General features: G+C 46.8%; 1 protein-coding gene across 3 annotated transcripts in view; it reads left to right on the top strand.

Moving 5' to 3' along the window:
* LOC140396178 (zinc finger protein 800-like) overlaps window positions 1-26,907 on the top strand; it is a 162,111-nt gene that overhangs the window by 75,579 nt on the left and 59,625 nt on the right. For all 3 annotated transcript variants that reach the window (XR_011936475.1, XM_072484441.1, XM_072484440.1), the window contains exons 2-3: window positions 22,105-22,182; window positions 26,514-26,591. Coding sequence is in view for 2 of the 3 variants with exons in the window: in XM_072484441.1 (XP_072340542.1) it covers window positions 26,553-26,591 (39 nt within the window). In the remaining variant the exon portion in view is untranslated. The remainder of the gene's footprint in view (window positions 1-22,104; window positions 22,183-26,513; window positions 26,592-26,907) is intronic.

The raw sequence follows: 26,907 nt of genomic DNA on the forward strand, positions 1-26,907 counted from the left end.
TCCATCGAGGAGGTCAGAACCATGACCAGGGACTGCCAGGTCTGCGCGGAGTGCAAACCGCACTTCTATCGGCCAGACAGAGCACACCTGGTAAGGGCCTCACGCCCCTTTGAACGCCTCAGCATGGATTTCAAAGGGCCCCTCCCCTCCACTAACCGTAACGTGTATGTAGTACCCTCAATAACGACACGAGAGTGTAGAATGGTAAATGAAGACAGAAGGCAGTAAATAAGCAGAGAACTAGTCAGTGACTGAGACGGGTGCTTACTGATTGCCACCTACAGGGCGTCACCTTATATACGGCTCCCTGGTGGGCGGAGCCGGAGGCGGAGTCCCCCAGGGTTCCAAACCCGGTCTTAAAGGGGCATCACCTTCATGGTGTTAAGGGTACAGTAACCATTCATCACAGTGTACTTCCTCAACATCCTTGACGAGTACTCACGCTTCCCTTTCGCCATCCCATGCCCTGACATGACCCCTGCCACAGTCATCAAGGCCCTGAGCAGTATCTTCACCTTGTTTGGTTTCCCCACTTACATCCATAGCGATCGGGGTTCCTCCTTCATGAGTGATGAGCTGCATCATTTCCTGCGTTGCAAGGGCATCGCCTCAGGCAGGACTACCAGCTACAATCCCCGGGGGAACGGACAGGTGGAGAGGGAGAACACGATGGTCTGGAAGGCCGTCCTTCTTGCCCTACGGTCTAGAGGTCTCCCAGTCTCCCGCTGGCAGGAGGTCCTTCCCGATGCACTCCAATCCATCCGGTCGCTTCTCTGCACCGCTACTAATGTGACCCCCCACGAGAGGATGTTTGCCTTCCCCAGAAGGTCCACCTCGGGGGTCTCGCTCCCGACCTGGCTGACCGTTCCGGGGCCCGTCCTCCTCCGACGGCATGTGAGGACTCATAAGTCGGATCCTCTGGTCGAGAGGGTTCATCTTCTCCATGCGAATCCCCAGTACGCCTACGTGGCTCACCATGATGGGTGGGAGGACACAGTCTCCCTTCGAGATTTGGCACCCACAGGTTCCCCAGCGACTGTCACCAGTGCTCTCCACCCTATTCCTCCCCTCTCTACTACTACTCGACCCGACCTTCGAGATTTGGCACCCGTAGGTTCCCCAGCGACTGTCACTGGCGCTCTCGACCCTATTCCTCCCCTCCCTACTACTACTCGACCCGACCCTTTACCCCCTTCCCCCGTTGCTGCCCACCCGTCTGGGAACACAGAAGCTGTCTTGCTCCCGGACATGCCAGCCTCAACGCTTCAGCTGACTACGATACCCACACCACTGCCGGAACTGAGGCGGTCACGGCGGACAATCAAAGCCCCCGTCAGGCTCAATCTCTGATGCAACTTGTTCACTTCACCCCCGCCGGACTTTTTTTTAAACAGCGGGTGAACGTAGTGAAACCACTGTGTTGTATTGTGCTGCCACAGTATTACGTGTTGTACAGTGTTGCCACTATATTACATGTTGTAAGGTTTTGGTTCTGCCCGTGGCTCCTCCCCCTAGGGCCTGGGTATATAGGCTGCCGACCTTTCACACTGCCTCATTCTGGGTCACGCTGCCAGTTCTGTTGTAAGTCAATTAAAGCCACAGTTAATTCACTCTGCGTTTTCCGTCTTGATTGATGGCATATCAGTGCACTTTCAGGGCATCCTATAGTTCCACAGCCACTGAAGTACTTTAATGACATAGTCACTGCTGTAACGCAGGAAGCAGGATGCACATTTTGCACAGAGCAAAGCCTCACAAACAGTAGTGAGATAAATGACCAGTTGTTTTGTTTCGGTGACGCTGGTTGAGGAATAAATATTGGCCAAGACACCATGAGAGCGGCTTCAAAAAGTGCTTTCGGATTGACAACTTGAGTGCATAAATGGGGTCTTAGTTTAAATTCTTGTGGGAAAGAGTTGCCTGTGATAAGGCAGCTTTCCCCTGGTGCCGCACTGCCAGCCAAAGTTAGAGGCTCAACTACTGAAGAGGAGTTTAAGTCTAATTATGACCTTCTTACTCTGAGGTGAGAGAGGCTTGGCATTGAGCTGGCAAAATTATACGTTGCCAGATCTGCCTTTTACTTTAATTTTGCGAGGGAGCTCCGTGAAACAACATTACAGATCTTCTATTTCACCAAGGTGGCTGGACATGTCAGACTCACAGCGCTAAGTTCATATGTAAATGCTTTTGAAGTTTGTGCAGTGCTGTGGCTTCCGTGGCTGTAAATAAGACAAGGTAAAGTCACCACAGTCCCTGCTGACCATAGGCTGCTTTCCCCTTTTGAGGGGGCGAGCTGACTGGTGGTGATTTTAAACTGAGGATCACCACACCTCAGGCAAGGGAAAAGGTTGGGAAGGTGGTGTAGCACCGTCAATATGACGCGAGGCAGGTTGAGGTAATATCAATTGAAGGCTTTATTAAGCAGAACTTTATCCCCAGCAGCGTGGTTACAGAATGCAACTGCTGAGGGAAATGGAGGGAAAAACTGGGTTCTTATACCGGCATTTCTGGGTGGAGTCCAGTAGGTGGCAGATCCTATCAGGACCTGGCATCCCTCCACCAATAGCCTGTCGACACGTGGTGTACCGTATTACCCCTAATACATACCACCACAGGTGGGTATTGCTTTGACCTTGGCAGAATGTTTGGTTGGAAGAGCTGATGGGCTTTGGTAGCGCATGCACTCATCTGATTTCACACAAAGATCTGACAGTCATGTACCTAATTACAAATTCTTATCACATCTGTTTTCAGAACTTAATTACTTGCCCTCCTGTTTGACCAGCTCCCATAGGCCATAGGTTTACATCTTTCAGGCTTTTCATTTTGCAAATACCGAACTTCTACAACTTGCTGTCCTGTGGAAGTTTGCACTTTTACCCTGTCTGAACAGCAGTCGATACATGGGTAGCCATCTTGCATTCTTATTGTGTGATATGAAGCTTTAGTATTTTATTGGGGCATATAGGTTAGAATCACAGAATTTCTACAGTGCAGAAGGAGGCCATTCGGCCCATCGTGTCTGCAATGACTCTCTGAAAGAGTAACCTACCTACGCTCACTCCCACGCCCTATCCCCACAACCCTACCTAACCTACAGATCTTTGGACACTATGGGGCAATTTAGCATGGCCACACTTGCAGGTACATTCACTAAAATTATAAGCTGTGTGATTATATACTAAATTATTACATTTTATAATTTAATAACTTAAATGAATTCTAAATCAGCAGCATTTTTTAAAGCTTTGTCTTCATTCAGGCCTGTTTAATTCATTTTTAAATTGCTATATTTTAATAATTGGCTTTACCAATTGTTCTGGTTTGGCATGGATCCATGTTTATACAAATTGAGACCTGTTCTGCACATAAATATTTATATGAACCCACACTGAAGAAGTACTGCTTGGAGGTGATTTGCTAATACTGATTTTAAGGGTGGGAGATGCAAGTCTAACATGCAATAAAGTGGTGATGTATTTCAGAATTTGCTGCAGTAGCAAAGCGTTCTGTCTTGTTGAAGTGTGTAGTAAAAGTTGGGTTTTAGATTGGGGGGAAAAAGACTTCTTGCCGTCCAACCGTATATCGGGCCACAATTTTCTAGAATGGGGTATCGCCTGGAATTCTCCATGTTCGATACTTTCCCTCACCCCTCATCTCGATTGAGTGCAACAGGGTATCTGGGACCTCACTGAATGATGAGACCAAGTCATAGAGCCATAGAGGTTTACAGCATGAAAACAGGCCCTTCGACCCAACTTGTCCATGCCGCCCAGTTTTTAAACCACTAAACAAGTGCCAATTGTCCGCATTTGGCCCATATCCATCCATACCAATCTTTCCCATATAACTGTCTAAATGCTTTTCAAAAGACAAAATTGTACCCGCTTCTACTACTGCCTCTTATTTAACAATTGAGAAAGAAGCAAGACAATGGAGATTCAAATCGTGCACAGGCGTAAAGAAAGGGAGGTTGGGTTAAAAGTTAAAGGAAGAAAACAAACTGACAAAGGAAAGATAAATTCAAGAATCTCGAACAACAGTTTGCTATCTGTAAGGACGAGACTCTGCTTCCAGCATCCATTAAAAGTATAGGCTGGAGTAATAAATACAAATTTATTAAATTGTTCCCTTTCTGGGCCTGGGTGGTTGATTGACATTGCAGAAATATAAAAATTAAAAGATAAAAAAGAAAGACTAGCATTTATATAGTGTCTTTCATGATCATTTAATGCCTGATTGACTTACAGCCATTAAAGTACTTTTAAGTGTAGCCATTGTCTGTAGTAAAGAGCAGGATTTGGTGCGCAAAAACTGTTCCATTTTGGCCGCGTATAGTGCCGGGGATGACCCCACTATGTTATTTATTTTTGCCTCGGTCAGGAATGCCCCATACAGGCCACACTTACCTCATTTCAGCCCGCTCTTTCAACATCTGCCCATTGGATTCTCCACCGCGGCCTCTAGACCCCTCACTGCCCCAACTTACCTCTTAGGGGGTCCTCAAGCGTCCCTCCCGCACCCACCCAACCATCCCATTTCTTACAGCCAGGGTACCCTCGGGCCTGATCCCTGGCATGGGCAACCTGACAGGTGCCAGGCTGGCATTGCCACAGTGCCCAGTGGAGTGTAAGAGTCCCACACCATCCCGAGCCTGACCATCCGGGATCTCCGATGGCCTAGATGATCCGCCCCAGGTGCTGTGACGCCTGGTCCACGTTTGTGTGCACCAGTGCCAACCTGCGCCCTGGCGAGGTCTGTCACACGAGGCCGTTAGTTCCTGGAGATATATTTAAATGAGCCTGTGTTGATCTGGATCTTGCCCAGCGATGTCTCGTGAGATCTCGTTAGATTTCACGAGGCGTTCCGAGCATCGCAAATCTTACGAGAGGCTACTTGCGAGATAGAAACGGCCTTGTTGCATCACCAAGTCAGGCGTAACGAGCCACGCTCATGGTATAATCGGCTGTCAATTTATGCACAGAAAGCTCCCACAAACAGCAATGCAATAATGACTTGATAATCTGTTTTCCGTTATGTTGGTTGAGGCAACATATTTGCCAGGACCCAGGACTCCATGGTAACCTCCTTGCTCACTTTTGAAATAATGCTTTGGGATCACACCTAAAAGGGCAGAGTTCTGATCTGAAAAACGGCACCTCTGACAGCGCAGCATTCCCTCACTGCTGCACTGGAGTGCCAGACTTGATTGAAAAAAAAATCTTAGAGTGATAATTGTACCCTATAACTTTGTGACTCAAGAGGCGGGAGCATTCCGAACTAAACTGTGGCTGCTGAATCTCATTAAAAGGATACTCATGCAAGTGTGTACCAGACATAATAAGCATTTAATGCGAAAATACCGCAGTTTCTTTGAACTTCTAGGGAGGGTGACGGCAAGCACCCTTTTCATGAGGTTAATGGAGAATTGCCCACAAATTGTGATAATTAACTAATCTTGGGATATTTACCTCGCTGCAAGTTGCTGGATGATTTGTACATTAATAATGGCGAGTGCATTGTAGTGGTTAGCATTGCTACTTCACGGCGCTAAAGATCCGGAATCGATCCCGGCCCCGGGTCACTGACCATGTGGAGTTTGCACATTCTCCCCGTGTCTCAACCCACAACCTAAAGAGTGCAGGGTAGGTGGATTGGCCACACTAAGTTTCCCCTTAATTGGTAAAAAACAATTGGGTACTCCCAAATTTATTTTTAAAATAATGGCGAGTGCCATTAAACCCACCATTACTTTGGCAACAAAGTCAGAGTCCTTAAACTTTCCATTGTGCATTATTCTGAGTTTCACTGACCAAAATAAATGCTGTGCTAGGACAGTTTGCTGTACGCTCGATCTTTTTGGCGATATAATTCTTTTTCGGAGTGCATTGAAATGTGCCTCATTTATTTTACCGAAGCTTTGCCAGTGAATTTTGTGCACCCCACCTACCTATTGACAGTAATCATTTTAAAAATTTGCCTTTCCAAAGTTGGCACGTTTATGGAGGATGGTGGTTAGATTGGCGCTTCGGAGACCAATTTATCATAGCTTTTGGTCCAACGGAATTTTAAAAATTGAATTTTCTTTCTTTCCTGGCACTGTGATCCTGGCACCAAAAGAAGACATTGTTGTTTCTAATGCCATTTACTTAAGCACACTTGGGAATTATGGTGCAACAGTGCAGGCGGTGGGAACTGTCATCTGCAGACATCTGGGGCGCGATTCTCCACTCCCGCGCCGGTTGGGAGAATCGCCTGGGCCGCCAAAATTTCCCGGGACGCCGGTCCGACGCCCTCCCGCGATTCTCCCAAGCGGCGGGAACGGCCTGGTCGAGTTTCGCAGGCCGGAGAATCGCTGGAGACACCGAAAATGGCGATTCTCCGGCACACCCGCTATTCTGAAGCCCGGATGGGCCGAGCGGCCAGGCCAAAACGGTGGGTTCCCCCCGGCGCCATCCACACCTGGTCGCTGCAGTCGTGAGCGGTGCGTGAACGCTGGGGGGGCGGCCTGCGGGGGGGCGAGGGGGGATCTTGCACCGGGGGGTACCTCAGATGTGGGGTGGCCCGTGATCGGTGCCCACCGATCGTCGGGCCGTCCTCTCTGAAGGAGGACCTCCTTCCTTCCGCGGCCCCGCAAGATCCGTCAGACATCTTCTTGCGGGGTGGACTTAGAGAGGACGGCAACCACGCATGTGCGGGTTGGCGCTGGCCAACCCGCGCATGCGCGGATGACGCCCATTATGCGGCGCCGGCCGCGTCATCTATACGGCGCCGCTTTTATGCCGGCGACAAGGCCTGGCGCATGTGGATGACGCAGCCCCGATCCTAGCCCATTGTCAGGGCCTGAATTGGTCGTGATCGGGGCCGTTTCGCGCCGTCGTGAACCTTGACGGCGTTCGCGACGGCGCGGCCACTTCGGCGCGAGAGTGGAGAATCCCGCCCCTAGTTTTTTGGCAAATGCCACTTTGGAAGCTAGTGCTTTGAGCTAAGTTTTTTCATCTTCTTGGCAGCGTAACGGCAAAGACATTCTCAGAAATACAGATGAAATGGCCAAATTGACTAACTTTCATGTTTCATGCCATATTTAACTGTGGTGAGGAGAAGTCTTTTATATTTCTGGTACTTAAATGATCACCTTCTAGTTTTAACGTCCTGCAAGTAGAGCATTTTGAGCTACTATGTTGCAGTATTGAGTCGAGTTTTTAATTTAAAAACTCCACTGCAATTTGCTACCATGTGTTGATAAATCCTGGGAGTCTGCAGAAAGATTGTGCAGAAAATGAAGTTGTATTCATGTCCGAGACATAGGCCTCCTGGATCAGAGTTGGTGTCAATAATGATCAGCTGATTGTTTAACCGTGGAAAAAAAAAATCTGAACAGTCCAATCATGAGGTGAATAAAATTAAATGCCGGGTATTCTTTTCTTTCCCCTCTTAAATTGGCCTGCTTTGCCTCCCTCTCTTTGTTTGCAGTTTTATGAATAAGGTAACCAGGTTTTGTACAGCCCCCCCCCCGTAAAATGCAACCAGAGCTTACGTTTTTTTCTTGGGTGCGGCACTTCACAAAAGCCAGTGTCACCAATGTTCTCTGCCGTCTTTATTTGCATCTCTTGTGTTCTTGTCAATATTAATGGGCAACTGGAACATGATTGAATAATACTGAAACATTTGGCGGGCAGTTTGCATTGTCGTCGCAGTTCAAGTAACAAACGCAGACAATAAATTATAATAGTGGAGAAAAGCGCAAAAAATCCATCAGCATTCCACCTGTTTCCTGCTGCAGATACAGAGAATAAGTTTGCTTATTCAGTGGAATCCCGATCTTAAGGACTGAATTAAGCTCTGTTTGTTCTGCAGCTGTATATGTGACTTTGTTGAGTCTCTACAGCTGCGTCACGCTACAGCTAAAGGTAGAGATGTACTTCAGTGTTAAGTGATTACCCTCCCGTCTAGCCGTTTAATGTCATTATTTCACTCCCTGAGCTTTATGCTGGTCCAGTGGTCTGATTTGCCGAACCTGGATGACCGTCATTTTCTTAGCGCAGAGGCATGGGGTCCCTTGTGCTCCTGCAAGAGAAATCTTCAGGGGATATCCTGCCACGTCCACGGAGTACAGTACAGCCCCATTGGACGGACCCATTTGGCAGCTGGCCAAATTATCGCTCGAATTAAGAGTCCCCCAACATTCAACTGGAGCCTTCCTCATGACTGACTTGCATTTTATACAGCTGAACAACGTCTGCCAGTTCGGGGCTGAAAATAATGGGAGAAAATTGAAGCAAATTACCCCGAGACATTTCGTTATTTGTTTTTAAATTGATTTAGTGTACCCAATTCATTTTTTCCAATTAAGGGGCAATTTAGCGTGGCCAATCCACCTACCCTGCACATCTTTTGGGTTGTGGGGCAAAACCCACGCAAACACGGGGAGAATGTGCAAACTCCATGTGAACAGTGACCCAGAGCCGGGTTCGAACCTGGGACCCCGGCGCTGTGAGGCAGCAGGGCTAACCCACTGCGCCACCGTGCTGCGACATTTCTTTATATTAATGACACAAGGCATTATATGAAAGCAAGATGTTGTTGTTATGGAGTTGCCACTCAGCAATGAAGGTTGTGCACTGGGCTCCTTTGTCACTGGGCTTACTTTGACTACAGGTTCAGCTGACAGTATAACTTGAGTCTGTGGGCTACTTGTTAAATTGTCAGGATATTAATCCGAAATATACATCTAAAGTAATTCTCTGGGTGCAGTTAAGCTGCAAATGTAGCATTACAAACAATGACTACACTTCACATGTACTTCATTAAGATATCCAGTGACCGTGAAAATTGCTAAGTAAATGCCAGCCCTTTTCTCTTTGAAATTGCAGGAGCATAAATAAATCAACCATTCCGGCCCAGAAAGGGAGTAATTTAATAAATTAGTGCACCTTGCCCGGCTTATTTGAGGGATGCTGGGTTTACAGATAGTAAATCGTCGTTGGAGATTCTTAAAACTTAACATTCTGAAAATGTCTTTCTTGATTTTTTTTTCCCCTTCTGCCTCTTCACGTCTTTGCACAGGCACCGCGATTGCAGCGTGAAATCAGCTTGGGAAAAACTCTACTGGAGAGGAGCTACTGATAAAGTTGATTTATTGCGAAGCTCAGTGTGGTAGCTAATCTAGTACAATTAGAAGTAATTATGTCACAGGAAGCTTTAAAAAGTTTAATATCGCTAAACGAAACCTGACTCCAAGTTGGGCATGAGTGGAAAATAAACACCGCATTATAATTTTAGGAAGGACAGAATAGGTAAGGTAAAAGGAAGAATGACAGTAGAGGACTAATGTAGAGAGGATTGGATAGTGTGAGATTTAAGTGATTGCTACATTAGTGGGATTGTACTGCAGTTCCCCTGATGGTGGGAAGGAAATAGACGAGGATGTCTTTAAACAGGATTAGGGGGATGAGTAGGAATAACAATTACTGTTCTAGGCGATTTTAATTATCTGTCTGTCGACCGGGAGGGGTTAAAGTGGGATGGAATTCTTAAATTGTGCCAAGCAGCAGGTTCACATGCCATATGAAGAGGGTATTGCTAGATTTATAAATAACCGGGTATATCGGGTAGATGCAGTAAATGTGGGTGAGCACCTTGGGTGCGCTGACCAGGATGAGTTTTACGGCCCAAGTGGAATAGGGGAAAGGTTGTTACAAAAGTAAGTAGATTGGAATGGAGCAAATTGCCAAAAGAAGAGGATTGAGATGGTTAGGGTATGGCGGACCGAGAAATTGGCTCACAAGATTGTAGATCAATAAAGGGATATTTTAAAAACGTTTTTAATGGGGATTATTTATTCTGCATTCTCACGAAAGAAGGCAGTTTCTGGAAAGTGGCGGCTAAAGAAAAGAGAGAACATGTTAAAATAAGGAAAGTGGTTAAGTTGACACTGTGCAGAGAGAATCTCAGACAAAATGTTCAGAAGAACCCATATAACATTTTACAAGTATGGAGCACCTAAGAGAAAAGGTAGTGCGATGATAGGAAATATGTGGAAATAGGCAGAGGTGTGGAGTATTCTGAATCCGTGTTTACAGGACTAAAGTTTGCTGGGAGGAGGTAATTTCTGAATTAGTTCCATGTGAGATGAGATGTAATAATAAAAAAAAGCACCTTATTATAGAAATTTACAGTGTAATTGCGAAGCGTCAAATCCTGATGACACAAGATTCTGCGTATATCGAAATCAGCAACCATTCCCGCCGGTAGAATGGCAAATTCATGGGAATGATGCCAGTGATAAACTGAAATTCCGCACTGGTAGCTCTGGAATAGCTGGAACATGAGGTGTTCCTGTATGCTGATGGCCTGTTGTATATTTCGGACCCGAGCTCTTCTGTGGGAGATATAATGGGATTATTTCAGAGATTTGGGGCATTTTCAGGTTACAAGCTGAACTTGGGTAAAAGTGAGTGTTTTTTGGTGTCTTCTCCAGGGCCAGGAGTCGGAGTATGAGGGTTGCTATTTCGGGCGGGAGTCGGAGTATGGGGGTTGCTATTTCGGGCGGGAGTCGGAGTATGGTGGTTGCTATTTCGGGCGGGAGTCGGAGTATGGGGGTTGCCATTTCAGGTGGCAATGACCCACTTCTTGGGCGAAATTCTCCGGAAATGGCGCGAGGTCCGCCGACTGGCGCCCAAAACGGCGCAAATCAGACGGGCATCGCGCCGCCCCAAAGGTGCGGAATGCTCCGCATCTTTGGGCGCCGAGCCCCAACATTGAGGGGCTAGGTCGGCGCCGGACGAATTTCCGCCCCGCCAGCTGGCGGAAAAGGCCTTTGGTGCCCCGCCAGCTGGCGCGGAAATGACATCTCCGTGCGGCGCATGCATGGGAGCGTCAGTGGCCGCTGACAGCATTCCCGCGCATGCGCAGTGGAGGGAGTCTCTTTCGCCTCCGCCATGGTGGAGACCGTGGCGGAGGCGGAAGGGAAAGAGTGCCCCCACAGCACAGGCCCGCCCGCGGATCGGTGGGCCCCGATGGGCCAGATCGCCCCGGGCCCCCCCCAGGACCCCGGAGCCCGCCCGCGCCGCCTTGTCCCGCCGGTAAGGTAGGTGGTTTAATTTACGCCGGCGGGACAGGCATTTTAGTGGTGGGACTTCGGCCCATCCGGGCTGGAGAATCGAGCGGGGGGGGGCCCACCAACCGGCGCGGTGCGATTCCCGCCCCCGCCGAATCTCTGGTGCCGGAGACTTCGGCAACCAGCGGGGGCGGGATTCACGCCAGCCCCTGGCGATTCTCTGACCCGGCGGGAGGTCGGAGAATCTCGCCCCAGGTATTTGGGAGTGCAGGTGACCCGGGATTGGGCCTGGCTTCAGAAGTTGAACTTTGCAAGTCTGGTAGGTAGAACAAAGAAAAGTACAGAACATGAACAGGCCCTTTGGCCCTCCAAATCTGCGCCGACCATGCTGCCCGTCTAAACTAAAATCTTCTCCACTTCTGGGGTCTGTATTCCTCTATTCCCATCCTATTCATGTATTTGTCAAGATGCCCCTTAAATGTCACTATCGTCCCTGCTTCCACCACCTCCTCCGGCAGCGAGTTCCAGGCACACACTACCCTCTGTGTAATATACTTACCTCGTACATCTCTAAACCTTACCCCTCGCACCTTAAACCTATGCCCCCTAGTAATTGACCCCTCTACCCTGGGAAAACGTCTCTGACTATCCACTCAGGTCACCCCTCAACCTCCTTCGTTCCAGTGAGAACAAAAACCAAGTTTATTCAACCTCTCCTCATAGCTAATGCCCTCCATACCAGGCAACATCCTGGTAAATCTCTTCTGCACCCTCTCTAAAGCCTCCACATCCTTCTGGTAGTGTGGTGACCAGAATTGAACACTATACTCCAAGTGTGGCCTAACTAAGGTTCTATACAGCTGCAACATGAGTTGCCAATTCTTATACTCAATGCCCCGGCCAATGAAGGCAAGCATGCCGTATACTTTCTTGACTACCTTCTCCACCTGTGTTGCCCCTTTCAGTGACCTGTGGACTTGTACACCTAGATCTCTCTGACTGTCAATACTCTTGAGGGTTCTACCATTCACTATATATTCCCTACCTGCATTAGACCTTCCAAAATGCATTACCTCACATTTGTCCGGATTAAATTCCATCTGCCATCTCTAGGCCCAAGTCTCCAAACAATCTAAATCCTGCTGTATCCTCTGACAGTCCTCATCACTATCCGCAATTCCACCAACCTTTGTGTCATTCACAAACTTAATAAATAGACCAGTTACATTTTCCTCCAAATCATTTATATATACTACAAACAAAGGCCCCAGCACTGATCCCTGCGGAACACCACTAGTCACAGCCCTCCAATTAGAAAAGCATCCTTCCATTGCTACTCTCTCCTTTTATGACCTAGCCAGTTCTGTATCCATCTTGCCAGCTCATCTCTGATCCCTTGTTACTTCACCTTTTGTACCAGTCTGCCATGAGGGACCTTGTCAAAGGCCTTACTGAAGTCCATACAGACAACATCCACTGCCCTACCTGCATCAATCATCTTTGTGACCTCCTCGAAAAACTCTATCAAGTTAGTGAGACACGACCTCCCCTTCTCAAAACCGTGCTGGTTTTGTCATTTTTCTGAGTGGGTACGGTGGCTAGGATTAGGAAGACAGTACCTCAGAGAGTGCGGCAGTCATGCCTTCCAAACTTCTTGTCCTATTCCTGTGCAGCAAATGCAGCGAAGGTTCGGGGTTGGAGTAGGGAGACGGAGGCTTTGTGGGTGAGGATGGAGGCAGGTTCTTGTAGGGGGTCGGGGTTGCGGACATTGACAATGGCACCGCTCCCAGTTACCCCAGGGAGTGTTCAGGGAGTCCTGTGGTGGTTGCCACGCTGATAATATGGAGGCAATTTCAGCAGCATTTTAGGTTGGGGCGGGATTGAGGTTGACGCTGATCCGAATGAACCATGGGTTTGAGCTGATGAGATGGATGCAAAGTTTCAGGAATGGGAGGAAAGAGGGGTGATGGTGATGAAGGACTTGTTTCTGGAAAGGTGGTTTGGAGGGGTTGGAGGCAAAGTTTGGGTTTCTGGCTTTTCCGACAACACTTTCCTCCTCATTGCTGGAGGAGATGTTGTCATTGATGGGATTGGAGGGTGGGGTCATTTATAGGATGGTTTTGAAAGAAGAAACGGTGTCCCTAGAGGGGGGTCAAGGACAAGTAGGAGGAGGAGTTGAGGATGTTGCTCGAGCTGTGATTGTGGTGTGAGATGCTGCGGAGGGTGAATGCCTCAACCTAGTGCGAGGCTGGGGTTGATGCAGCTAAAGGAGGTGCACAGAGAGCACTTGACAAAGTCGAGGATGACCCCGTTGTTTAAGGGGGTTGGAGGGTATTTGTGAATGGTGTGGGAGGGGCCCTGCTAATCATGTACATATAAAACAAAAGTGGGCGGCATGGTTGCACAGTGGTTAGCACTTTTGCTTCACCGCTCCAGGGTCCCAGGTTCGATCCCCGGCTTGGGTTACTGTCTGTGCGGAGTCTCCCTGTGTCTGCGTGGGTTTCCTCAGGGTGCTCCGGTTTCCTGCTGTTAGGTAATTTGGACATTCTGAATTCTCCCTCTGTGTACCCGAACAGGCGCTGGAGTGTGGCGACTAGGGGATTTTCACAGTAACTTCATTGCACTGTTAATGCAAGCCTACTTGTGACAATAAAAGATTATTATTATTCTGATCCTGCCTGAAGTTGGTGAAATTTTGGAGGTCACTCTTCAGCACTATGCCAGCGATCTTGCATGTGGATTTGGAGCTATATTCGGCCTGTCAGACCTGGCGGGTTGCAGGCGGGAGCGGGGGCAGATGTTTCAGCCTTTGCCTCGCTGATCACTCGTAGACAGGTCCTGTTGGGGTGGAGGTCAGCTTGTGCACCATGTGCCTCGGCATGGCTGGGGGATCTAATGGAGTTCCTGCATTTAGAGAAGGTGAAGTTTGCCCTAAGAGGAGCAAATGAAGGGTTCCACAAGAGATGGGTTTGTTTATTCTTCATTTCAGGGAGCTAGTTACCGTATATATAGGAAAGAGGGGCCAGTCAATTGGCTGGACAGCTGGTTCGTGATGCAGACCGAGGCCAACAGCGCGAGTTCAATTCCCGTACCAGATGAGGTTATTCATGAAGGCCTCGCCTTCTCAATCTTGCCCCTCGCCTGAGGTGTGGTGACCCTCTGGTTAATCATCACCAGGCAGCTATCTTTCCCTCAAAGGGGAATGCAGCCAATGGTCATCTGGGACTATGGTGACTTTATTTTACTTTTACTATGTAATAAAGAGGTAAAGTGTTCTTACAGATAGCTTTTCACATTTTCATTGTATTAAATTCTTAATTCATTATCCTCTTTTTAAAATTGGAAATAACTTGCTAATTAATTTTGTGTCAATGACCAGGGGCGAGATTCTCCGACCCCCCCCGCCGGGTGGCGTGAATCCCGCCCCCGCCTGTTGCAGAATTCTCTGGCACCGGAGATTCGGCGGGGGCGGGAATCGCGCCACGCCGGTTGGCGGCCCCCCCCCGCGATTCTCCGGCCCGGATGGGCCGAGGTCCCGCTGCTAGAATGCCTGTCCCGCCGGCGTGGATTAAAACACCTACCTTACCGCCTGGACAAGGCGGCGCGGGCGGGCTCCGGGGTCCTGGGGGGGTCCTGGGGGCGATCTGGCCCCGGGGGGGGTGCCCCCACGGGGCCCACCGATCCGCGGGCGGGCCTGTGCCGTGGGGGCACTCTTTTCTTTCCGCCTTTGCCACGGTCTCCACCATGGCGGAGGCGGAAGAGACTCCCTCCACAGCGCATGCGCGGGGATTCCGTGAGCGGCCGCAAACGCTCCCGTGCATGAGCCGCCCGGCAATGTCATTTCCGCGCCAGCTGGCGGGGCACTTCCGCCAGCTGGCGGGGCGGAAATCAGTCCGGTGCGGGCCTAGCCCCTCAAGGTTAGAGCTCGGCCCCCCAAGATGCGGAGGATTCCGCACCTTTGGGGCGGCACGATGCCCGACTGATTTGCGCCATTTTTGGCGCCAGTCGGCGGACATTGCGCTGTTACCGGAGAATTTGGCCACAGATCTTTCTTTATTATGCAATATAAAGGAAATTGCTAGTTAACTCTATGCCATTAGGTATCAGTCTCAGTTCACCGGTAATATTCTCCGCTCTCTGTTAGAAGATCTTGGGTCCAATTTCAGATCGGATGTGAGTCGATAACCCGGGTTGCCGCTTCAATGTAGTCTGAAGGAATGCTGTACAGTCGAAGGTTGCGGAAGCACTTCTGGATGAGGCATTGTATCAGAGGTTTCTATCCACCCTCGTGGTGGGCACAAAAGTTCCCAAGACAGTATTCAGTGAAATTAAAGGGAGTTCATCGTGCAATTAGCATGACTTTGAAACACAGGTTGTCTGGTCATTATTAAATTGCTGTCTGCGGGTGCTTGCAGCTACATAACCCTGTCACCATCATGTAGAATGTTGAGCTGTGGTTACAATCAGAAGGGCAGCACGATAGCATAGTGGTTAGCACAATTGCTTCGCAGCTCCAGGGTCCCAGGTTCGATTCCCGGTGGGTCACTGTCTGTGCGGAGTCTGCAATTTCTCCCCATGTGTGTGTGGGTTTCCTCTGGGTGCTTCGGTTTCCTCCCACAGTCCAATGATGTGTAGGTTAGGTGGATTGGCCATGCTAAATTGCCCTTAGTGTCCAAAATTGCCCGTAGTGTTGGGTGAGGTTACTGGGTTATGGGGATAGGGGGAGGGGGGGGGGGTGGGGGGTGGGGGGGGGCTTGGGTAGGGTGCTCTTTCCAATAGCCGGTGCTGACTCGATGGGCCAAATGGCCTCCTTCTGCACTGTAAATTGTATGATTCTATGACTATGATCTTATTGAATGGTGGAGCAGGCTTGAGGGGCTGAATGGCCCTCTCCTCCTAATTCATCTGAACATATAATTCGGAAGTGCGCTCACTGTTATAATTTGAAGTGGGTCGTCCTGAAGCTGTGAAAGATGGGATTATAAATATCAATTCTTTCTTGGGGGCAACATCAGTTGCTTTAATATTTAGTTGCCTGAGTACCTGAGTCGTCTCCTCAGGGTAAATTTCTTGAAAGTACTTTCTTCCTTCTCATAGCATTGGTGACAGCCTGATCTCCGGCTTCTGTCCTGCAATGTTGCGGATTGATCAGTAAGTGGTATGCAAGAGCAACCCTGGTGCTTTCTGTTCCGCTTCTTCCTTCCAGCAAAGGATCCCCCGATGTTTGCCTGGGGATGGAAGAGAGGTTTTGGGGGGGGGGGGGAAGAAGGTTGTGGGGGTGGGGTGGCATTTCAGATGGGAGCCTGGCAGGGTAAGCTCTGTATGTTTCTTAAGGTATCTTTGTTTATAAGACGCTTTCCATGACTATCGGATGTCTCAGAGTGCGGTACAGCCAATGAAGCATTCTTGAATTGCAATCGCTGGTGTCAAGCACTTTACACAGAGCAAGTTCCCACAAACAGCAACGCAGTGATGACCAGATCATTGTTTATTTTTTTGTGATATTGATTAAGGGATAAAAATCGGCAAAGACACCAAGAAACCCCTCCCACCCCCCCCCCCCCTCGCTTGTCTAAGAAATTGTGCCATACGATTTTTGCATTCACCTAAGACGACAGATGGGGGTGTTGACTTAACCAATCGAGAGGTGGCAAGTGCAATGGTGCAGCACTCCCTCAATGTGGCATTGGAATGTCAACCCTTATTTTTGTGCTCAAGTCCGGAACTGGAGCTGATCGTGAATCCAGGAATGTTGTGACTGTGACGAGAATGGTACCAACTGAGCCATGACTGACACGCAGCTGAGAATAGTCAGGACAAAATACATGGTCAAGCCAGGTTGACAGGCAAAGCTCATCCTGACTTCCTCTACCAGGCACAAAAGAAACATTGCTTAGTATTAAACAGAATGAGTTATTTGTAGTGTACCTCCCAAGGCTGTGAGTACTATGTACTGCCCTTGCAATTTAACAGTGTAGGAGCTGTATGATTTCATGTGGGATCTGTTCACTTTTTCTGTGTTGAATTTCACTTTACAAATTTATTATGATCCCAGACCAGACCCCAGCAGTGGCTAGGATACTGTACTTTAATTTTGTAAGACCGAGGAAAGGATACCTCAACTCCAGGAGTGATTATACAAAGAAATAAGGTACGGTATTTACTAACACAGGGTTAAAATACCTTTAATATCACACAAGAAAATAGCTTACAATTACCAGTTAAACAATGCTTAACAATGACAATGAAACACTAATTCCTAACTGTTATCTTCTAATAGTTTAGTGCCTGACAGGTGAATTGAACATTCTGAACTCTCCCTCTGTGTACCTGAACAGGCAACGGAGTGTGGCAACTAGGAGTTTTTCACAGTAACTTCATTGCAGTGTTAATGTAAGCCTACTTGTGACACTAATAAAGATTATTATTACAATTGATTTGAAGAAACAAATCGAACAGCATGTTCGGAATAAATTATCGTCTCTGCTGTACTAGAAACAACAATGGGTCACGATGAAAGTGCCTTTGGCTTGAGGAACAGGTTTATCTGTAATTTTGGTGTAGCAGTACCACATAAACCAGTTTCTTTAGTTACAACCTAAATAGTTACAACAAAGCTTTTACTTTGTGTCACTATACTTGAGACTCTCACTGATTTGGAATTGCATAAAATGTACAGGTACTATTTACAATAAGGTATCTTATTGTTTTGCAAAACACTTACCAGACCTTTTGTCATATTCCTCTTTTAGCTAATAGCCTAGATCGCACAGGTGAGAACGACTTCTTCAGATCTGAAAGTAAACACCATTACTTGAGTGATTCTACAACTATACAGTTTTTCTGACCATGAAATGTGTGAAGTATTGATGATAGAGTTTATTATGTGTATGCATAAGTTCTCCCTGTTTCTGCGTGGGTTTCCTCTGGGGTGCTCCGGTTTCCTGCTGTTAGGTAATTTGGACATTCTGAATTCCCCCTCTGTGTACCCGAGCAGGCGCCGGAATGTGGCAACTAGGGGCTTTTCACAGTGACTTCATTGCAGTGTTAATGTAAGCCTACTTCTAACACCATTAAAGATTATTATTGCTATTGATTTTAAGAAAAAAATCTAATAGCACATTTAATAATTAACATTATTATCACCATCTTGGGTCACAATCCATTTTTAAATGCAGTTAGCCAATCCAGGAATACTTGCTGTAAAGAGATGTCTTGGACAAACCACTTTGAGAAAGAGATCCACCAGAAAAAGCTTGCACAGTCTTGCCTTTTCAGTAACCTGTTCTGTTCACAGGCAAAGATCTTTTTGAACTAAACTGCTGGGAGAGAAGAAGCTTGTCTGTTCACAGTCAGATCCAAACTGAACTGAACCTCCGGAAGCTGCTTCAACCCTGGCTCCTCTCATTAGATCCATCGTCTTGCTGAGCTGAACACAATGTCTCTAATTATCTACTCCCCAGGGAACCCTCTCAATATAAACAAAAGCCCATTAGCCCAAACTTTTATGATACTTTAATTGCACCCCTGCCTTCAAAACGTCGAGCTGTTTTTCAGACCAGGATTTTTAAAAACATGACTGCAGCACCCACATACGAACCCAGGCTTTTAACCACTAACTACATATAATACAATATCTCTAAAATTTCTACATTTATCACAAATTAAACACCTGTTTTGTAGCTAATGGACTGAAACCCTGTTCCAAAAGATGTATTTCTGCATGTTCACCATCTCAGATTTTGTCACTTGGGATTTTTGTACTCTTAACCTCCCTTCCAGAAAGGAATTGACGTGATCAAAGTCTTACTATCTAAGAATTCTCGAGTGGGCAACATTTCCAATTTTAATTTGGGATATAAAGAACAAGAACAGAGAACAAAGAGAAGTACAGCAGAGGAACAGGCCCTTCGACCCTCCAAGCCTGTGCCGACCATGCTGCCCATCTAAACTAAAATCTTCTACACTTCCTGGGTCCGTATCCCTTTATTCCCATCTTATTCATGTATTTGTCAAGATGCCCCTTAAATATGCTAAGGAGAGGGAAAATTACTAGACATCTACATAAAATAAAAATTTCACTTGTTTGATGGCAGGAGGAGGACATCTTCTAGTGTGCGAGTCATCATGTGTCTGCCTCCACAGCTCACTGGGGAGTGCTCGCACCTCTCCTGGGCCAGTTCCATTCTGCTGTCTCTCCTGAACTCTTACCAGTGCTGCTCTCCTCCAGCACATAGTATTCTGACTTCTATCCTGCTGACCTGCCGCTCCCAGCCTGCACACAGTGGTGGAAGCATCAAAAATATTTTTCTTCACTCTCTCTATTGTCCTTTCTTCGTGGCTGTTCTGGGGACATTGAGTCAACCACAGAGCGTGGGACTGAAGTTGTATATAGTCCGGAGCAGGTAAGGCCAGCAGCCTACCTGCTGTGAACTTACATCAGCGAATCTGTTCCATTTTTTACAACAGTTCAACAACCTTCATGGTCCTTTTGACGCCTGACCACAAATTACTTGTTTGTGGTAGGTTCTGAACTCGTGTCCTCTGGATTGAGTCCAATACTGGAACCTCTTAAGTGACTGCATCCGTGAGAGTTTATAAGCTTTAGAACTTCTGACATGAGCCTTTCTATCACGTTACAGGACATCACCGCACATTTTAAATTGTCTTTTATTTTGCCCAGTTGCAATTTCTAATATTCTATTTTTTAGAAACATTCACTGTGCAAGACATGTTCAGCCTGGTTATAAACCACGAGGTTTGGACAAATAGATAAACTGTGATCCTTTCACCAGCTGATTTCTGAAGGTACGAAACAGGAATTTTTGCCATGAGAGCTCATGTTGACGTTTATTTGGATTTGGGTTTAGTGTCACATGCACCCGAGGTACAGTGAAAAGTATTGTTCTGCGTACAGTCCAGACAGATTGTTCCGCACATGAAAAAACATAGGATATACGATAAATACGCAATGCAAATACATAGACACAGACATCGGGTGAAGCATACGGAGTGTAATAAAGGTTAGAGATGGTGTTAGTTTTAGAATTAAGTTTTAGAAGCTTAGTACGGTTATGAGAGACGTAGGAAGAGCATCTGTGGGAGAGAGTCACCGCGTTCTAGAGAGCAGTATGTTGAGCATGGGAAAGGAATGCAAATTTTTCATTTCTGCAGGATCTGACTTCAACATTTGGATTGCCCTAAAGTTGCCAGAGAAGCAGGAGCATAGTTTATTAATAATAATAACAGTTTATTGTCACAAGTATGAAGTTACTGTGAAAAGCCCCTCTTCGCCACATTCCGGCACTTGTTCGGGTAAGCTGGTACGGGAATTGAACCCGCGCTGCTGGCCTTGGTCTGCATCACAAACCAGCTATCTAGCCCACTGAGCTAAACCAGCCCTACAGGTAGTTTGAGTCCGAATGTATAGTTGTGCCGGGTGACAGTTCATGGGCCTCTGGAGAAATATATTAGAGTTTACGTTCCAGCTGTGGGCGCGCAATTATTGTCCACCCTGCTCTCATTTCTGGTGTCTTTTTTTTGTATTCCAGCTGACGAGGCCAATTAAAAAAATCTCCCAGATGTTAGTACAAGATTTAATTGTTTAACGCTTTGCTCTCACTTGGTTTTTATTTGTGTAGTTTGCCCTGGCCAGGTTCCGACCTGTTGACAGAAAGCTATATAGTGCGAAGGGCTGGTCGATAATGTTCAGTCGTTTTAAAAGTAAACCTTTGCGGTGAATGGCTCCCTCAAGTGGCTATTTTCAATCTTGCAGTCAGTTCTCAACCCTTAGAGTTGCTTTCCTCTGGAGCTCGCAGCCAGTCTTCCGGAGGGCCAGTCACTTCGATGTGGAAAGCTGAGAAGCTTTCCCATTGACAGTCCCGAGGGTCAGCATTTCAGGTTCTTGAATAATGTTGTCTTTTTTTTGTTTTCCCTAAAATGTTTGCGATTCTGCTATTCTACTGAAAATATTTGAGGCTGTTTATCACCTGTCCTGACCTCCCAAAGGTTAACTTCTGAGCTCAGAGCTGTGTGCAGAATGACCTTTCAGTTTGGGTCACCCGATTATTCCAAACTTATTTTATTGATTTTATTGTTTTTTTTGCTTGTCTTGTAATTATATCTGAAAAATAAATTCATTTGCCCTCTGGCTTATCAGATGTAAAATTTAAAATCTGCAAGCATTGTTGACACAAGAACTCTGAATCGGAGCTTACTTCCGTCTAGTAATGTGCATTAATGTACCTGAAATGAGATTGAATCCTTTTTCAAAATCTGTCTTCCTCTCTCTCCTCCACCAGAATATCATCCAAGAAGTAGGGCTTATTCTCAAATAGGACAGACCACATAGAAGGCTATCCTTAAAAATAGACAGACCACATAGAAGGCTATCCTTAAAAATTCAACCAAAGTTCTCTCAAAAGTATATGACCCATAAAAGAGGAGGATTAGTATTTGCGTTCCTATCAAATAAGCTTCTCACCTTCGTGCATGCACATAGGGTTTCTTTTTCAAAATCTGTCTTCCTCTCTCTCCTCCACCAGAATATCATCCAAGAAGTAGGGCTTATTCTCAAATAGGACAGACCACATAGAAGGCTATCCTTAAAAATAGACAGACCACATAGAAGGCTATCCTTAAAAATTCAACCAAAGTTCTCTCAAAAGTATATGACCCATAAAAGAGGAGGATTAGTATTTGCGTTCCTATCAAATAAGCTTCTCACCTTCGTGCATGCACATAGGGTTTCTTGCTGCCTCAATTCTACTCATTTCAGCCTTAAAGTTGTTAAATTCCACTCTCCTTCTGCAATATCTGTGTTGCACCGTTGAAGATATTTCTCTGCTCGAAAGAAGCCTGGTCAAGGGAGAAACAAACGTAGAATATGATCCTGCCAGTTTTGTCCCCATATAAACCTGTATGGAAATGTATGCCATATAAGCCATATCGAGCCCTGTATGGAAGTATACGCAATGAAACTTTACAGCTGAAAGTGTCAATAGTTCAATAAGTTTTAATTCACAACAGTTTTTCCTTCCCCTTAGGTCCGCAGGTGAACAAGAAATACTGTTGGATTCGCAGTGAAGAGTAAATTCTCAACGGCAACTAATCCACCTGCTTTGGTAAATCTATGAAACTGGACTTGATAGTTGTACTTGAGGGCAGTACGGTAGTATAGTGGTCAGCACAATTGCTTCACAGCTCCAGGGTCGCAGGTTTGATTCCTGGCATGGGTCACTGTCTGTACGGAGTCTGCATATTCTCCCCGTGTGTGCGTGGGTTTCCTCCGGGTGCTCCGGTTTCCTCCCACAGTCCAAAATGTGCAGGTTAGGTGGATTGGCCATGCTAAATTGCCCTTAGTGTCCAAAATTGCCCTTAGTGTTGTGTGGGGTTACTGGGTTGTGGGGATAAGGTGGAGGTGTGGGCTTGGGTAGGGTGCTCTTTCTAAGAGCCGATGCAGACTCGATGGGCATTCTTCTGCACTGTAAATTCTATGATTCTATGATTAAGCTAGTGGGCAAAGTGAGGAAGCAGAGAAGCTTCGAGAGAAAAAACCTGGGGCGTCATTCTCCGACCCCCCGCCGGGTCGGAGAATGGCCGTAGGCCGCCGTGAATCCCGCCCCCGCCGAAGTCTCCGGTACCGGAGATTGGGCAGGGGCGGGAATCGGGTCGCGCCGGTTGGCGGGACCCCCCGCTGGATTCTCCGGCCCGGATGGGCCGAAGTCCCGCCCAGAAATTGCCTGTCCCGCCGGCGTAAATCAAACCTGGTATTTACCGGCGGGACCAGGCGGCGTGGGCGGGCTCCGGGGTCCTGGGGGGGGGCGCGGGGCGATCTGACCCCGGGGGGTGCCCCCACGGTGGCCTGGCCCGCGATCGGGGCCCACCGATCCGCGGGCGGGCCTATGCCGTGGGGGCACTCTTTCCCTTCCGCCTCCGCTACGGCCTCCACCATGGCGGAGGCGGAAGAGACTCTCCCCACTGCGCATGCGCGGGAAACTGACAGCGGCCGCTGACGCTTGGGGGAGAATTTCGCCCCTGAGTTCTGGCTGATGCCACGCATGTAAAAAAAATTTAAAACGCCTGAGAGCTCTCAGATATTTTAAAGTAATATAAATAAACCTGCTGTTGATCTGGAACTGGGGTCATCTCTACATTGGGCTCTGAGATAAATCAGACATGTGCCTGTGCCAGGTTTCTGTATATCTTATAACAGTTATTACATTTATTTCATTAGCGAATTGTGCTTTCATGTGAAGAATATGGTAGAACTCTAGATTATGGGCCAAACTCTAGATTATGAGCCACACTTACCCCTCACCAATTTCCTTGATTTGATGTAGTTTTTCACAAGTTATTGAGCTGAAATATAGGCCAGAATGTTCAAGTGCCTGGGGCAGGCGGCGTTGGGGCAAGAACAGGAAGACTGCTGCCTGGCTTATTGGTGTTCAGGTGCCTCTGGGATGTGCTGAAATTTTCAAAGCGAGGGTTTTAGGGTTACGGGGAGCTGGGAACCCACTTGCTTCCGATTAACTGCCCATTAAACTCCTCGATGAGTTTGTTGACCAGGAGGGAAAGGCCAGAAGGCGAATTTCAGATCACTGATCAGCAAACCTCAACGTGTTAGTGCCGCATCTGTCGTGTTCAATGAGGGCAGCAATTAAGTAATTTTTTTCATAGAGAATTTTTTTTGCCGCAACAGGTTTTTATCTGAGATGGGGCAGTGTACCTTTTAGTTGGCCATTTGACCACTTCTTTGCACTGTGAGGCTGTTGAGGGGTTCTGCCTCCTCTACCCTGTAAAGCAGTGGTAGATCCTGTCATGGGTGCTGTCTGCCTGCGACGATCATGCTCAGAAGGCAGCTCACAACAAAATGCGTACAATCTGTTTCTTCAAGCAACACCTCCGGTGAAGTATAATTACTGCAGAAATAGGAATATTCTCGCCTATTTTTATTGTTTAGAGAAAGATTCCGATTATGTATACCAGGAACTTCCTTGATTGTTTCACTGATCAGCCCTTGTAATATTGGCATTAGATCAGTGGAAGTCCCTTTCACATGGTGTATTCAGCTATTTTGTAAAAGTTCCAGTACTTGATTGGGAGAGCCAGGAAGAAATCCCTGGATATGGGGCTTTGTTCTGATTTTGAAGCACCTAAAAGTGCTTTAAGTGGTGATATTCCTTTGGTGCCCAGTGTCTGTCAGCAGTGTTCCCTCTAAACTGCATGCCTGAATACTTGCAGAGCAACGTGGAAGGTACTGCCCCTTTAAGATACTCGGTGTCGCTGTGTAAAAATGTTTCAAGGTGCCGCACATTAAAATGAACGGGCCACGCACAACAATAATTGTTTAGAGTGCACATTGACTGACATTTAGTGGGGAACCGCAGCATCCACACAATGCCACAATAGCTGAACAGCAGTTGGAAAAATTACCTTTTTTTTTTAAACTGGGGGAAGAATTTCAGGAAAGACTCCAGATTCTGTGGTGATGGTGCTGTCGTGGTGACAACGCTGTCTCTGAGAGACAACACTTTCTGGAATGAAAGATGGCAAAATGTCTGTTTTTGTTTGCAATCAGTGACGAGCTGCCTAGTCTCACATTCCAAAACCATGCTCTCCGGGTTCTGTTAGTGGATCACTAATTCAAACCACAGTCCTCATTGCCCTTTTAAAAACTTTCAACCTGCAGTTGTTACGACTGGGATGGAGGAATGCACTGTCTATCTCTAGTTCCACCATCCCGAGTCACAGCAAATATTTAAATGATTTCTCCAGCTAACTATATGACCAAACACGTACATTACTTATGAATCGTAGAATGACCACTCCATAAACAACAAAATTATTATCAGGGGGTTGGATAGGGTGGACAGTGAAAGCCTTCTCCCGCGGATGGATATGGCTGGCACGAGGGGACATAACTTTAAACTGAGGGGTAATAGATATAGGACAGAGGTCAGAGGTAGGTTCTTTACGCAAAGAGTAGTGAGGCCGTGGAATGCCCTACCTGCTACAGTAGTGAACTCGCCAACATTGAGGGCATTTAAAAGTTTATTGGATAAACATATGGATGATAATGGCATAGTGTAGGTTAGATGGCTTTTGTTTCGGTGCAACATCGTGGGCCGAAGGGCCTGTACTGCGCTGTATTGTTCTATGTTCTATTAATAAACCATTTAATGCGTACAATCTGTTTCTTCAAGCAACATCTCCGGTAAAATATAATTACTGCAGAAATAGGAATATTCTCTCCTGTTTTTATTGTTTGGAGAAAGATTCAGATTATGTATCAATTCCTAACCCTAAACTTTATCAACATACAGTATGAAATATGAAAGTATAATAATTACTCTTTCTAAATACCCTAACACTCTTGGACATACACACACGCCACAAAAATGAGAGGAATTCTGCTAAAAGCCAATGGATCAGGGAAAAGGATGGATGATGAAGTCCTCAGAATGGTGTCCGAGTTATATGATTGGCCTGTCAGCACCAGCCTGCAAAACAATTGATGACTTTTGCACTACTTTTCAGGTGGACTTTGCAGAAAGTTTGCAGTCAGTCAATTTCAGAACATGGAGCAACTTCCATTCACTATTTTCCATTCGACTGAGTCTGGAGCCTCGGGAGCCTTCTTTCTCTGAGCAACTAATCCTTCTTGTTCCCCCGAAGCAAAACCGGCCGTACCAGCTTTTAAACACGGTTTTCCAGCCATGTTTTTTTTCAGAGCTGTAAACCACCACGTGACCCTTTTGTAAACAGGCCACCGGGGTCAGGTGGTTCTCGGCTTATTTAAAACTGCTTAATTATCTTTTCTTTAAAACTGCTATCTTTTCCTGGAATAGCAGCAACCATAGTCCTTGCATTAACCCTTTACGGGACAGTGTCTTTTGTGGGGGGGGGAAGAAATTCTTGGTTCTTGAAGATGAACCATTTTCCATGATTAAAGCGTTTATGACAATTCCCAAGATGTAGTTTATGTTTTGTAGAATCAGAGTCGCTGTCGGGCAAAAGTAGGCCATTTGGCCCATCGGGCCTGCACCGACCCTTTGAAAGCATACCCTACTTAAGGTCAAGCCCCCACCCTATCCCCTTAACCCAGTAACCACACCTAACCTAACCTCTTGGATGTTAAGGGGCAATTTAGCATGGCCAATCCATCTAACCTACACATCTTTGGACTGTGGGAGGAAATCGGAGCACCTGGAGGAAACCCACGCAGCCACGGGGAGAAAGTGCAAACTCCACACATGACAGTCACCCGTGGTGGGAATTGAACCAGATCCCTGGAGCTGTGAGGCAGCAGTGCTAACCACTGTGCCACCCGTAGAGTGAGAATATATGTATTTTTGAATTTTGAGAAGAAATGGCAAATCTTTAAAAAAAAAAGTTAAACGGTTAATTAAGTTTTAGTACATGGCAAAACACTCCTGGGCTTTTTATTTTACAGGTCACGCGTGGGACTTTAAAATAAATTCATTGTGCTGAAATGGATAGAACAAACGCTGCATTGCGCAAGCGAAATCTGGTAAATCAAATCTTTTCCCTTTGAAATTTGTTGTATTTGGGATTGTTGACTGATCTGGTAAACCTCGAATGTCAGTATCTGAGACAGGTATTCAGGAACCGGGAATGAACTTTTTAGGAATGACTTGCATGAAGCATGAACACTGGCAGGCGCGCAGTTGAATGGCATTTTCTCCTGTGCTGTAAATTATATGTAATCCAAATGATATTTTCGCAACTGTTCTGCATTACAGTAAATTCATTCTTGACGAGTAAAGAGAAGACCACGATATGTGAGGCATAGATTATGATGGTTTGCGCTTTAGACTCTCTGGGCA

Source organism: Scyliorhinus torazame, chromosome 19 (assembly GCF_047496885.1).
Source record: "Scyliorhinus torazame isolate Kashiwa2021f chromosome 19, sScyTor2.1, whole genome shotgun sequence".
NCBI lineage: Eukaryota > Metazoa > Chordata > Chondrichthyes > Carcharhiniformes > Scyliorhinidae > Scyliorhinus > Scyliorhinus torazame.